Raw genomic sequence first — 15,266 nt, forward strand, 5'->3', positions numbered from 1 at the left:
TTTGCCAAGAAAATCCTAAATAGGGCCACATCTCATGTTCAGAAATATTTATATATGACTGAACAAGAACATGTTCCAACCAAAGTACTAAGTGCTTGAGATCCAAAGAAAGGCAAACAAACCAGTCACTCCCTTCAGAGAAAACACATTTTAGAGAATTCCCTTAGTGGTACGTGAAACTGGATTTGAACCAGAACCCATGATCTTTCCATTGTATTATGCTGCCTTCTATAGAAGACCGAATGAATATTTTTTGAATTGGTCAATTGAAAATATGGGCCGTGATCTCAAAGTGTAAGAAAGAGCCTCACCTCCTTTTGAACCTTTTCAAGAGATTTTCTTCATTAGATCCATACAATAGCTCAACCAAAGAGAAAGAAAATTCACTTGAAATGTTAACTTTGTGTCCATGTATTGAATTGCATAATACCTATTCCCTAAGTTCATAATAATGTCGAGAGAATTAAACAATTAGGGCCTTATTTTAAATTTCAGTTTGCCTTAGATGAAAGTCCCACTCTTATGGTTTATTGTAATACAGAGCTGACCTCGGATTTTCAAATACTGTATCAGAGGAACACAAATCTGAGAGGCATTAATAAGGTGGAAAGGTTTGGGGATGAATTGTGATTGTTATGACTGAAGACTAGCCTAGCTCGGTGTCAATAGGCTCATTACCAAGCAGTTGACCATGAGGTGATGGAGTACTTTTGACCACAGCAACTCCATCACAGTAAAGCATTGGGCAATGTATTTTATTGCTCTTATTACCTGAGAAAGACTATAGAAGATTTACTGTTAAAAGAGGTTGTCTTGACTAAAAGGAATGTAGCCTTGTAAGGTCTCGCCCCAGGTGAGAGATCTATGATTTTGGCTTGCCACTATCTGTCATTGAGTAGATAGCTAAAGAGAGTTGTTGGAATAGGTGAATGGGACTTGCTCAGACCCACACATGCAAAGAGTATGTTTGTACATGTGTATTTGTGTAAATACACACATACTTATATGAGGTATACAGTGACTATATGTCAGAAGGAGGATTTGCTTCTTGACTGTCTTATTGATCTCTCCATGTGTCTTCCTTCCACCCCATTTTGGGGGGAGTGAGGTTCAGACTTATAGTCTCATTGCTATAATAATTTCTAATACAGAAATTTCTTCTAGCAATGCCTCTCCTCAATTTATAGTCTCAGAAAGTTGCCTGAGTCACCAAGGGGTTGTTAGGCGACTTGCCCGGGGCAACACAGTCACTTTGTAGTAGGATTTGGATCCAACACTTGTGGACTTCAGATCAAGTATGCTAGTCCTACCTTTCTCCCTCTCTATATGCCTTTTTTTTTTGGAAGGGGTGAGAAGCAGATCGCCGATTTAATTGATAGAGTTTCTAGTTAGGAAAGGAAGAAAACAATCATAAAGTGCCCTAATATGTGCTAGATACTGACTGTGCTAAGTGGTTTCCAAATATCACTTCATTTGATTCTCAAAGGCAGGTGCTATTATTAATCATGTTTTACAATTGAGGAAATGGAAGCAAACACAGGTTAAATGACTTGCCCAGAATCCCCCAGATCAGATTTGAACTTAGATCTTTCTGATTCCACACCCAGCGAATTCCTCACTTTGTCTTCTAGCTGCTATCTAACTATTCCCTCCACCGATGCAGATGAGAAGTTTATAGTCTTAGAGATTTTCTTAGGGTTACTGAGGGGTTAGGTGACTGACCAGTGTCTATCAGAGGCAGGACTTGAAACCAGGTCTCCCGAACTTTGAGTCAAGTCGTCCCCATACTGAGCCATATTGCTTCTTGTATTTGTTGTTGTTGAGTCATTTCAGATCTGTCCAACTCTTTGGAAACCTTTTGGGGATTTTTTTGGCAAAGATATTGCAGCAGTTTGATATTTTCTTCTCTATCTCATTATACAGATGAAGAAATGGAGGCAAACAGGTTTAAGCGACTTGTCTAGTGACTAAGGCTGAATTTGAACTCAGGAAGATGACTCTTCCGGATCCCAAGCTCAGTGCTCTATCGACTGCTTCATCTTGTTGGACTTGTCTCTCAAATGCCCTTGAACAAAATAATATACATTTTATTCTTTGTTTTATACATCCCTTTCTTTCTAATCTTTCAGAGGAGAAGAGGGAGGTTCAACCTAAGTGAATCCATGCAAAGAAGGGCACAGAAAGGAAATTTATGATTGGGACTGAGAGCCAGGCAGCTTGTAATGTAGAAAAGAAGAAAAAGTTCAAATAGTTAATGTCTCTAGGAATGTGGATTTTTGGAGACTTTTGTAGTTTGGCATCTAATTCCTTTTCCTTTTTTTAAATGTTTTTAGAAGTACTTTTAAATCCCTTTATTTCTTGCCATGGTTTCTAATAACACCTCATTTACTGAGATTTTATTGAATATTGTTGAAACAGTGGAACTGTCAGTGTGTAGGACAAGCAGCAAGTACAAACTTTATTATAAATACATGTGTCTGTTTTAGAGACAGTCAATCAACAAGTTTATTAAGTGGCTACTTTATGCTAGCCATCGATTGAAGTAAGCATTGGAGAAAATCAAACGAAAATCAATGAATTAAATAGGACAATTACTCTGGAGTTGCTATTATATACAAGATCATTCATTCATTCATTCATCTAACAACCATTCATTAGGTTTACTATATGCAAACCACTGAGCCAGATGATTTGGAGAGAGACATGCTTCCTTATCTATTTTTTAAAAATTTTACTTAAGGCAATGGGGTTAAGTGACTTGCCCAAGGTCACACAGCTAGGCAATTATTAAGTTTCTGAGGCTGGATTTGACCTCAGGTCCTCCTGACTCCAGGGGCATTTCTCTATCTACTGCACCATCTAGTTGCCCCATGACATGCTTACTTACTTATGATGTAAGCCTGTTTAGTCTTATCATCCATTATTCCTCTTTTCATTCAGTCTTCCATCTAGTCAATCTGGACTTCTTGCTGTTGGTCATGAATGACATTCCATCTATTCCCTATATATGGAATATACTCCCTTCTTACCTCCAGCTTCTTCTAAAGCTCAGTTCAATAGCTATTCCCTAAGAATAGCTAATCTATGCTATTTGTCCTTCCTTATGAAGATTACCAATGACATCATATGATGACATTTGACTCATATAAATTGCATATAAGGGAGGCAGAGTTACATAAGTCATCAGCCTCACTCTCCCTTCCATCCACAGTCATCAAAATCCAGTGGCAAGACAAAAGCCCAAATGATTGGGGATGACCCAGGATGCAGTGGATGACCTTTATGTCTTCGGTGATTGACCATTCTCTAAGTGCTCCCTTGTCTGCTTCAGCTGCCTTCATCACCTGTGGAACAAATTATTCTCATCTTCACATGTTTGGAGTAGGCATCACCGTAACTCACTGATGGATTTGAGGTCCATTGGTTGCCCTTAACCTGATTTAGTCTGCTGAGACGGTTTTACCAAGGTATGGTTGCTGAGTATTCTATAGCTTCTTGGAACCATCCATGAGAGTTGGTGAAAGGTGGAAACCAAAGTTAGATGAGCAGCCCAGAAAAGGGTTCAGCAAGCCCCTGCACCAGAGGTACTAGTCCTCTCAGAACAGCCCATGCTGCTCCCATATAGCCCATCCCTATATTAACTAATAGTTAACATTTATATGTCACTTATTAAAAGACAGGTACTATGGTAAGTTCATCATGATTATTCTCTCATTTGATCCTCACAACCACTCTGTGAGATGGGGTTATCATTATCATTATTGTTCACATTTTGCAGTTGAGAAAACTGAACTACGCAGAAGATAAATGACTTACCCAGGACACACAAATAGTGTTTGAGGACTAGATTTGAACTCAGGTCTTCTCAGCTCCAGGATCAACACTCTCCCCTGAATCACTTAAATTAGGCCTTTCCAATTCCTCAGTTACTTGTGTTGTTCCTTCTCAATCTGTAGGGTACTGGCTTTGAAGTCAGGAAGACAGGAGTTCAAATCTAGCCTCAAACACTTGACATAACTAGCTGTGTGACCTTGGGCAGGTCATTTAACCCTGATTGTCTCACATCCAGGGCCATCTCCAGTTGTTCTGATTCATATTTGCCACTGGACTCAGATGACTCTGGACTTAGCACAACACCCCCTCATTCCAATACAATTCACGCGCTTGTCATCCTCCCTGATATCATGGTCTTTTTTGAGAATGAAGGACAAACATTATTACTATTATTACTATTATTATTATTATTATTATTATTATTATTATTATTATTATTATTATTATTTTAGATTTTCAAGGCAATGGGTTTAAGTGGCTTGCCCAAGGCCACACAACTAGGTAATTATTGTGTCTGAGGTTGGATTTGAACTCGGCTACTCCTGACTCCAATGCTGCTGCTTTATTCACTGCACCACCTAGCCGCCCCTATTATTATTTTATATATACATATACATATATATATATATATATATATATACACATACATATAGCTTCTATACAATAGGATATAAGATCTTTGAGGGCAGGGAATGTTCTGTCTTTTTTAGTCTTGGAGCCTAGTATGAACAATAAATACTTACTGAATGAATGAATACAACCTGGCCCCTTTCTATTTTTCTAGTCCTATGACATCTGACTCCCTTCACCATTCTCTTCCATTCAATCATGCTAGCATTCCTGCTCTTCCATATGGATGACATTTCGGCTCTACAGCTTTGCTTTAACTGTTGCCTATTTCTAGAATATACTTGCTTTTCTCTGGACTTTGGAAATATTAGTTTCTTTCAAGATTCATCACAAATTCCAGTTTTTACTTGAAGCTTTTCCTGATCTTGGTACCCTCCTTTCCCAAACTGCCCAGTGCTCATGTTATATACCTTTGTATATAAAATTTTGGATATGATTACATATACATATATGTGTATGTGAATGTATCTATCATCTATCTGTCTATCTATCTATCTATCTATCTATCTATCTATCTATCTATCTATCTATCTATCATCTATCCATCCACCCACCCATCCATCCATCCATCCATCCATCCATCCATCCATCCATCCATCCATCCATCCATCTATCTATCTGAAATACTATAGGCCACTAGGTGATAAAGTGGATAAAGCACTAGGTCTGGAATCAGGAAGGCCTAAATTCAAATCCAGCCTGCAGAGCTAGGCAGAAGCATACATTAAAAAAATGAATTGATCAACCAACAAGCATCTGACCCAGGACATAGTGACAGTGGATAGAATCTTGGGCTTGAAATCAGAAAGACACACTTAATGAGTTCCAATAGCCTTAGACAGTTCCTTGCTGTGTGATTCTGGGCAAGTTACTTTACCCTGTTTACCTCAGTTTCCTCATCTGTAAAATGAGCTGGAGAAGGAAACTCCAATGCCTCTGACAAGAAAACCCCAAATGGGATCATGAAGATTCTAATATGACTGAAAATGATTCCATAATAAAATGTGCTGGGTAGAGGCAGCTAGATGGCTCAGTGGAGAGGATGTTGGACCTGGAGTCAGGTAGATTCATCTTTCTGAGTTTGAATCTGGCCTCTTGCCCAGGAAGCCCCAGAGGTGGTCATGAAGAGACAAACACAACTGAACAACAACAATGGAAGACTATATAGCCTCCCTATTAGAATTTAAGCTTCCTGAGGGCAGGGATTCTTTCATTTTTGCTTTTGTATCTCCAGGGCTCAGCACCGTGTCCAGTACCAAGTAGGACTTTAATAAATGCTTGTTAATTGATTGAAAGAGTTCATCTCATCCAATCTATTTATTTTACTCCTGAAAAGATTGAGATGAAGAGAGATGAAGTTACTTGTTCAAGGTCACACAGGCAGTTAAGTAGTCAGGGAGAGATTTTAACTGAGGTCTCCAATTCCAAGACTGTGCCATATGTTTCTTCCCCATTTTTCTCTCTCCGATTTATTCCCCTCACATGCTAGCTTTTTGTCTGATAGAGAATGTTCCAGTCATTCTCTTATTCCTAGTTTTGTAGCACCCAGGATTATTATTCTGGTTGCCTAGCAAGAAGGAAAATAAAACCCTCATAGGACATTGCATAGATTAATCATTTTGCCAATCAAGTCAATGAAAGGGTTAGTATCTGTAAGGGATAGTTATTACTCCGCAACATTAATACTCAGGAATTGAGCAGGACTGTGGGCTCTTTGTGTAGTGAATCACTATAGTCTGTAGTTTGCTGCATTATAATTCCATAAAGATGATTATTTAGTACATGGATATTTTCATAATCACATGCTTTAACTACTATGAAAGTGCTCACGAGTTAAACCTTCATAAATAGGCCATTTAGCCCAGGGCTCAGCATTTCTACAAAGGCAACGTTTAGCCAAGAATGCTGCATTACAGTACTGAATGAGTTATTAGGATTCATGAGGAGAAAACATGAATTCAGCAAGACAGCAATTAATTAATACAGATAATTAGATGATGCTCTCTCCAGAGACAGTGCAGCATAATACCTTTATTAAGAATCAGAGGAGACTAAGAAACTAATTTTTCCTTTCTTCCTTCCTCCTTCCCTCTCTTTCTCTCTGTTCCTCTGTCTCTCACAGGTTTATTAACTAGACCACAAACATGATAATATATGTAAGTGGTTTGCAAATCTTAAAGTGCTCTATAAATGTTCACTCTCATCATTATCCTTCTTTATTGTGATGGCCACTCCCTTGACCCATATCTGTTTGTCCAGCCCATGCTGGCTTCACTAGCCTCCAACTTAGCCTCGATTCCTTTGTCTGACACTTTCATGTTTTTTTTGTTTTTGTTTTTTTTTTGTGTGTGTGTGTCCTGATGTTCCATTGTTCCTTGTCTGCAAATCATTAACCCTGAGTATCTGACACCTTCTACTTTCTCTGCTGATGCTCCTGGGCTGCTAATGTCACTGCAGAAAAGCCCAGGCCCTTGGATGTTGGATTCAGTGCTCTTTCCAGCCATCCATACTCCATTCGAAGACTACAGTTGATGGAGAACTTACTACCTTGAAACGCAAACCAATTCCATTAAAAAGGAAAAAACTCCCAACTCCCAATTCCATGTCTTCCCTTTGAGAATAATAACTGTAAATTGCTTAATCCAGCAGAATTGGAAGCTCCTTGTGAGAAGGAATTTCCATTTTTCTCTATATTATCTCTCCACCTACCACAATGATCCTTAATAATCCTTTTGATCATAGAATCATCCTCTTAGAGCTGGAAGGGAACTTAGTGCTTATGTAATTTTAGTAGTCTTATTTTACAAGTGAGCAAACTGAGGTCCAAAGACATTAAATGACTTACTCATGGTCACACATCCTCCATGAACAGAATCAGAACTGGAACTAGGAAGTTCTGATTCCAAAGCTAGCACACTTTCCACCTTCCAAACTGCTTCCCTTAGGTAGAACTGAATGAAGGTTATATAAAATATAACAAATACATTGAATTTTGCTTGTCTTTCCTGATTTCCTCATTACCTTTGTTCCTTTATTCAGAGGTTCTTAATCTGGGGTCTTGAACTTGTTTAATATTCACACAAATATTAACAAACATATAAATGTATAGATTGAGAAATATGCACATGTATTATAGAGATCTTGATAAAATAATATCATACATGTATGACATGTTGTAATATGAATAGATATTACATAATGGAATAATATGGAGATATATTAAATATATAACATGATACAATAATATGGATATAGCTTCATTTATTTTATAACTATGGATATAGATTCATATATATGATATAACAATTTATATAGATATGTGTAAATATATTATATAGCTCATGATAAAATAATATGGATATACATATAACATGATATAATATGAATATTTATTACATGTACATCACTATGAATAGAGATATATTAAATATATAACTTGATACAATAATAATGGATACATCTATATTTATGATACAACTATGGATATGGATCCATATTATATGATAGAAGAATATATAGAGGTATTGCACACATATATATATCATGATAAAATAGCATGGATACATATATAATATGACATAATATGGATTATATATTATACGGTACAACAATATGAACAGAGATATAGCAGTTATATAGTATGATACAATAAGATGGACACTGTTATATTTATAATATAACTATGGACTATTATTATTATATTATTATGTGATAGAAGAATATATAGAGATATTACACATATATAGATCATGATAAGATAGCATGGATACACATATAATATGGGTTATATATTATATAGTACAAGATGGACAGAGATATAGCAACTACATAATATGATACAATAATAGACACTTATATTCATGATATAACTATGGATATAGATTCATATTATATGATAGAATATCTATCTATATATAGATATTGCACATATATTGATCATGCTAAAATAGAATGGATACATATATAATATGATAAAATAGGGATTATATATTAATCAATACAACAATATGGATGGAGATATAGCAACTATATAATATGATACAATACTATGGATATAACTACATTTATGATATAATTATGGATATAGATACATATTGTATGATATAACACTATGTATATAGATATGCATATATTACATAGCTCATGATAAAATAATATGGATACATATATAACATGATATAAAATGGATACACATTACATGATACAATAGCTACATTTATGGTATAACTATAGCTATAGATACATTTTATATGCTAGATAGAAATAGAGATATTGCACATATATAGATCATGATAAAATAGCATGAATGCATATATAATATGGATTATATATTATATAGTCCAACAAGATGGACAGAGATATAGCAACTATATAATATGATACAATAATACGGACACTTATATTCATGATATAACTATGGATGTAGATCCATATTATATGATAGAAGAATATATATAGATATTGCACATATATTGCTCATGCGAAAATAGAATGGATGCATATATAATATGACAAAATAGGGATTATATATGAATTAGTAGCTACATTTATGATATAACTATAGATATAGATACATTTTATATGCTAGATAGAGATATTGCACATATATAGAGCATGCTAAAATAATATATATCTATAACATGAATATATTAGATGATGCAATAATATAAAATATATAACATGACATATTGATACAGCTATAGCTGCATTTATGATGCGTATCATAGACATGCGTGTGGTACATACGATTCTATGTTAATCTCATTGTACGACAACATAGCTATTGTAGGGTGTAATACCACGGCTGTCTGAGCATGTATGATATGACCTGATGATATGTGAAGTGATCCCGCCTGGGATGCGATAGCTATTTGGCACGGTCGGGAGAGGAGGCGGAGGACAATGTGGAGCCGGACACGCAGTAGCGTGGCACCCTCTGTCTCTACAGCACGGATTCTCTTTCAACACCACGGGTGTCTTGATCAGCCCAGGTATTTGGTGAAGCCTCTAGAAGCCTTATTCTGGAAGGGCTCCCCTCCCCCACCGCAGCCTCCCGCCCCCAGGCTTTGCCCACAGCAAAGATGGCGGCGCCGGCCTCGGTGACGTCACGCGCCCGCAGCCAAGAGGGCGCCGCCCGACTTCCTGCGCTGCCCCTCACAAAGATGGCCGCCCGCACTTCCTGTCGGGGCTCGCCCCTCACAAAGATGGCGCGCGCGTGACGGGCCCGGCGCCGGGACTCGGGGCGCGTTGGGAGGGCGTGGCGGCTGTAAGTAGCGGGAGCCCCTCGGTGCCGCCCCCGGGGCGCCTCGCCGTGCCCGTGGCCCGGCGCTGTGCCCGCAGACCTGGGGCGGGCCCCGGCCCCTCTGGCCCCCACACCACCCTCGGGCGGACCCCGGCCCCTCTGGTCCCCAGACTTACCCCGCCCCCCTTCTGTGTGACCTCAGGGGGACCCCTCTGGTCCCCACACCACACCTGCCCACCCCTTCTGTGTGACCCCAGGTGGACCTTTGACCCCTCTGGTCCCCACACCTTACATGAGCCCCCCTTCGGTGTGACCTCAGGCGGACCCTTGACCCCTCTGGTCCCCACACCTTACATGAGCCCCCCTTCGGTGTGACCTCAGGTGGACCCTTGACCCCTCTGGTCCCCACACCACACCTGCCCCCCCTTCTGTGTGACCTCAGGGGACCCTTGACCCCTCTGGTCCCCACACCACACCTGCCCACCCCTTCTGTGTGACCTCAGGTGGACCTTTGACCCCTCTGGTCCCCACACCTTACATGAGCCCCCCTTCGGTGTGACCTCAGGCGGACCCTTGACCCCTCTGGTCCCCACACCTTACATGAGCCCCCCTTCGGTGTGACCTCAGGCGGACCCTTGACCCCCTCTGGTCCCCACACCTTACATGAGCCCCCCTTCGGTGTGACCTCAGGTGGACCCTTGACCCCTCTGGTCCCCACACCACACCTGCCCCCCCTTCTGTGTGACCTCAGGTGGACCCTTGACCCCTCTGGTCCCCAGACTTACCCTGCCCCCCCTTCTGTGTGACCTCAGGGGACCCTTGACCCCTCTGGTCCCCACACCACACCTGCCCCCCCTTCGGTGTGACCTCAGGGGACCCTTGACCCCTCTGGGTTTGGGTGAGGTCCTGAGCGCGTGCGTTGTCCTTCCCCAGCCTCAGTTTCCAGCACCTGTAAAGGTGGGATTTCTGTCTTCTACGGCCCCTGACCATCTCCGTCTGTGCCGCCCAGAGGCCGCGCCCTGGCATAGTGGAAAAGTCCCTGACTCGGACTCAGGAAGACCCGAGTTCCAGTCCAGCTCAGACCCTTACCAGCTGTGTGGCCCCGCTGCCTGCCTCAGTTTCCTCATCTGTAAAATGGCAATAATGCTAATACAATACTAGTACTTGCACCTGCCCCCCCATGGTGGTCATGAGAGAATACTTGTGCAGCCCCAGCCTTAATGCCCGTTTCCTTCCTCTTGGGGTCTTTGCAGCCTTCAGCTTCCTCAACTATAAAAATGAGGTCAGATGAGGGGATCCCTTGTGGCCTTCCAGCCCCAAATCTGTCCCCCGATGTTGCTTCTGGAGGCCACATCTGTCCAATGGGTGGGTGGGAGAAAAATAGCTTTCAAAGGCTTGGGGAGGGGTATGTAACTGGGATCTCCTGCCCATCTACAGCTCCCTCCTCCCCCGCCTGGGGCTTTACCAGGAAGACCCCCAGTGGAGTCACAGAAGCTTCCTTTAGTGAGGCCTTTGGTGCAGGGATCGAGGACGTGCCCCCCATCTGTTCATTCCACAGATGAGGAAACGGGTCCCAAGTAACTGGCCTCCGACCACACAGAGAGGCGGCCAGAAGCGGGGTGGCATCTGAACCCAGGGCCCCTGATTGCAAGTCCGGGATTCACCCCACATAACATGATGGTTCCTATTGTCCACGATGGTCTCAAAAGTGGTGGAAAAAACAATAAATGAAACCGACAGTGCTCTTTCCCCAGAGCTGAACCCAGCGCTGTTAAGAACTTTGTTTCTGTGACTTAATCCCTGCAATTCTGAACAACTCACTTCCTCTGTCTACTTCTGTTTCCTCTTCTGTAAATAGAGAGTTTCACTGGGGTTTCTTCCACCCCTAAAACATCCTTGACCCGGCTGACTTCTCAAAGCAGACTGGAATGTGACCAACCTCTTGGCCTCAGTTTCCCTTCTTGCCGCATAGCTGATCTTCTCTTTTTTTGGAGTCTAATTCCTATCATTTAAATGGAAATTTTAACTTCTCTGCCAAACTCTGTCTCCTTCTCTTGACCCTGGCTACTCTTCCTCCTTAGTCTTCCTCTTGGAGTCCCTTACTTCCTTCAGAATTTAGTGGAAGCACCACTTCCATCAGAGGTTTTTACAGCTTTTTTGGTCTCAGGACCCCCTCCTTCCATTTTTATTTATTTGGATTGAATATAAATATATATATATATATAATATATTATATATATATATATGTACTATGTTAATAATGAAAATGAATAAATTTAGAAAATTATTGTCATTTAAAAGAATCCCAAATCATTATATCTTGACATAAATATTTATATTATTTTTATATATATACAGAATTTACATAACTATATATAAAACACATAACATATTAATATGTTATGATATAATGTGAAATATAATATGTTATAAAATATAATATAATATATAGTATAATATGTTTTAATATATAAAGCATATATCTAAACATAAGCAGATATTTTTTCTGAAAAAACTACATTTATAATAAATAATACTTCATGTGAAAGAAAGAAAATTTTGTATGAAGTGTAGTATTGTTTTATATATTTTGCAAACTTTCATGTCTGACTTAATAGGAAATAGATTCTTACACTGCAGATGCTATGCAATGCCATCTAATGCTTTGGTTGAAGTTTAATGGAGACAATCTATCCTCACCCTGCTATGTAGTTTAAAAATAGAATATTTTAATAAGAAAATAATGTCTTAGTATTATCATGAAAATAGTTTTGACTGCTTGGACCCCCTTAAAGGGTTTCAGGGACTCCCAAGTGTCTTCTCTGTTTTCCTTTCTTGATCCCCCCCACCTTGTTATGTCTGTGACTCCATTTGGGGTTTTCTTGGCAAAGATCCAGGAGTAGTTTGCCATTTCCTTCTCCAGCTCATTTTACAGATGAGGAAACTGAAGCAAACAGTGTGAAGTGACTTGTCCAGGGTCACACGGCTAGGAAGTGTGCAGGGCCAGATTTGAACCCAGGAAGCAGAGTCTTCCCAACTCCAGACTTGGTGCTCTGTATGCCACGGCGCCCGGTAGCAGCTGCTCAGAAACCATTGGCTGAGTCACTGGAGGGAACAATGCCATCTGCCGAGGTGGAGGGAAGGAGAATTGACATTTTGTACCAACAAAATCATAAGACTCTGAAAGCGTGGATCATGTCCTAGTCAGTTCATCAGAATCCATCAATTCGTTTAACTCCATTCATTAACTAATTCACTAATGCAGCCCACTAATTCACATTGTTAAGAGGTAATGTGGTTTAATGGGGAGTTTGTTGACGGAAAGGATAAATTGAAGTCTATTAGGGAGGAGAGGTGGATGAAATGCATCCTTTTTAATGATGACCGTGCCTACTCTTTTCTGGGGTTTGCAAATCATCTTGTACATAGACCATACCTTGCTGAATCTTCCTAAGAGTCCCATGAGGCAGGTACCACAATGGTCTTATTCCCATTTTTACAGATGAGGAAAATGAGATCAAGTGACATAGCCAGGTCTTGCAGGTAGGAAGGTGGGATTTGAATCCAGCCCTGTGTGCACTTTGCCACAATGCCTCTTCCACCCTCCTCCTTCTCTCTTCTTGGAATTCTTGACCCCCCCCTTTTTTTTAACTTACTCAGAACAACTTCTATTTTTTGTTGTTTAATTGTTTTTCAGTTGTATCTGACTCTTCATGACCCTATTTGGGGTTTTCTTGGCAGACACTGGAGTGGTTTATTTTTTCCTTCTTCAACTAATTTTTACAGATGAGGAAACTGAGGCAAATAGGGTGAAGTCATATTCCCTGAGTCCCATAGCATAGTAAGTGTCTGATTTGAACTCAGGCCTTTTAAACTCCAGGCCTGTTGCTCTATCCACTGCACTACCTAGTCACCCAAGTTCTCTCTATGCATTAATCCAAAAACTCCACGTATTCCTTGTGGGGATGCTCTGTTCACTTCCTCTGAGCCTCAGTTCACCAGTCATATTCTACAGGAAGTCCTTCTTGGTCTACATCTTCTTTTCTCTCCATACCATATCAATTTATATACAATTTGTACTTACTTGTCTGACATATGTTTTTCTCTCATATATCCTACCCCCCCCCAGTAAAATGCAAATTCCTTGAAGCTAGGGACTATTTCCTTAACTCTTACATTGTTGGTTTTTTGATTTATAGTATATCCTGACCAGTAGTTTATGTGATTTTTGAGAGCAGGTCAATTTTATTTTTTTTGTGCTATGGTAGCTAGATGACTGCTCTTAGAGCTTGGGAACATCCTACCTTGGTTACTCACTAACTGTCTGACCCTGGACAAGTCACTTTAACCTCTGTCTGCCTCAGTTTCCTTATCTGTAAAATAGGAATGATATTAGCATTGTGAGGACTGAATGAGACAATAATTATAGCTCACCTTAAATTGCAATATAAATGCTAACTGTTATTTTTATTTTATTTCCTTATATGTACTTTTACTGGACAAGGAAATAGGTTAGAATGGGTTAGAATTCTAACATGAGGGAAGTCACATCCTTCCGATTACCTCCTTCTGTGTTTGCTCTCAGGTTCTGGTGGTCCGTAGTGACCATCTTGTGAGACTTGGTCTCTCTCAGCCCTGTGGTCTCTTTCCTTCTCAGACATGATGGAGGCCAGAGATAAGCAGGTTCTCCGCTCCCTACGGCTGGAACTGGGAGCTGAAGTCCTTGTGGATGGACTTGTTCTTCAGTATCTCTACCAAGAAGGCATCTTGACTGAAAACCACGTTCAAGAGATCAGAGCCCAGCCCACAGGCCTCAGGAAGACCATGATGCTCCTGGATATCCTACCTACCCGTGGCCCCAAAGCCTTTGACACCTTCCTTGAATCCTTGCAGGAATTTCCCTGGGTGAGGGAGAAACTGGAGAAATCCCGGCAGGAGACCATCCAAGAGACGCTTCCAGGTAGGCTCAAACCCATTCCCAACAAGTGGCTGGGAATGTGCCATCTTGGCACTCAGACTTGGAAAGTGGGAGATCCTTGGTGTTGGTAAAGAAGGAATCGGGGATGAAATACCATCTGGCTTGAGAGTATTTTGAGGAGAGAAGTGGGAATTAGGGAATGCTGAGAGTCTGGCCAGCTCTGATGCTGGAGAAAATGAGAGTCTGGCTGGCTCTGATGCTGGAGAAAAGGTTTACAACTCCTTTCCTTGAGAATCTGGCAAGCCAGGGGGAAGCCACGCTTTCTTTGGGAAGGCAGGTGGTTTCTTGATGGCTGGAAGCCTTTGGAGATTGAGGCTGGAAAGTTGGGCTCTTAGGTGCCTTTACATAGGTGGTTTCAGAACTCCTGGCTGGTAAAAGCTTCTCACTGGCCACTGAAGGAGAAAGCCCCCTAGCTACCCAAGGATAACCACAGCTGCTCCTGGTCTGTGGATGCAGGTCGGACCCTCGAGCATTTTTAAGACAGGCGTCTTATGTTTGGAAAGGCTGTCAGTTTGAAACTTCTTTACTGGAGGAGACTGATTGGTTGTGGGCACCATTTGGGGTCAAATGCCCTTGTTGCTC

At 40.8% G+C, this 15,266-nt stretch overlaps 1 protein-coding gene across 3 annotated transcripts in view; it reads left to right on the forward strand.

Moving 5' to 3' along the window:
- The first annotated feature begins 9,352 nt into the window (after positions 1-9,352).
- Positions 9,353-15,266, forward strand: part of CRADD (CARD and death domain containing adaptor protein) — a 211,642-nt gene continuing 205,728 nt past the window's right edge. The window contains exons 1-2 of one of the 3 annotated variants that reach the window (XM_074226591.1): positions 9,353-9,455; positions 14,364-14,666. In XM_074226591.1, the coding sequence (XP_074082692.1) occupies positions 14,366-14,666 (301 nt within the window). In that variant the 5' untranslated portion in view covers positions 9,353-9,455; positions 14,364-14,365. Of the gene's footprint in view, positions 9,456-9,627; positions 9,731-10,640; positions 10,989-14,363; positions 14,667-15,266 lie in introns of those variants that run through there. The other 2 variants (XM_074226589.1, XM_074226590.1) reach the window with 2 other exon arrangements.

This window comes from Macrotis lagotis, chromosome 2 (assembly GCF_037893015.1).
Source record: "Macrotis lagotis isolate mMagLag1 chromosome 2, bilby.v1.9.chrom.fasta, whole genome shotgun sequence".
Classification (NCBI taxonomy): domain Eukaryota; kingdom Metazoa; phylum Chordata; class Mammalia; order Peramelemorphia; family Peramelidae; genus Macrotis; species Macrotis lagotis.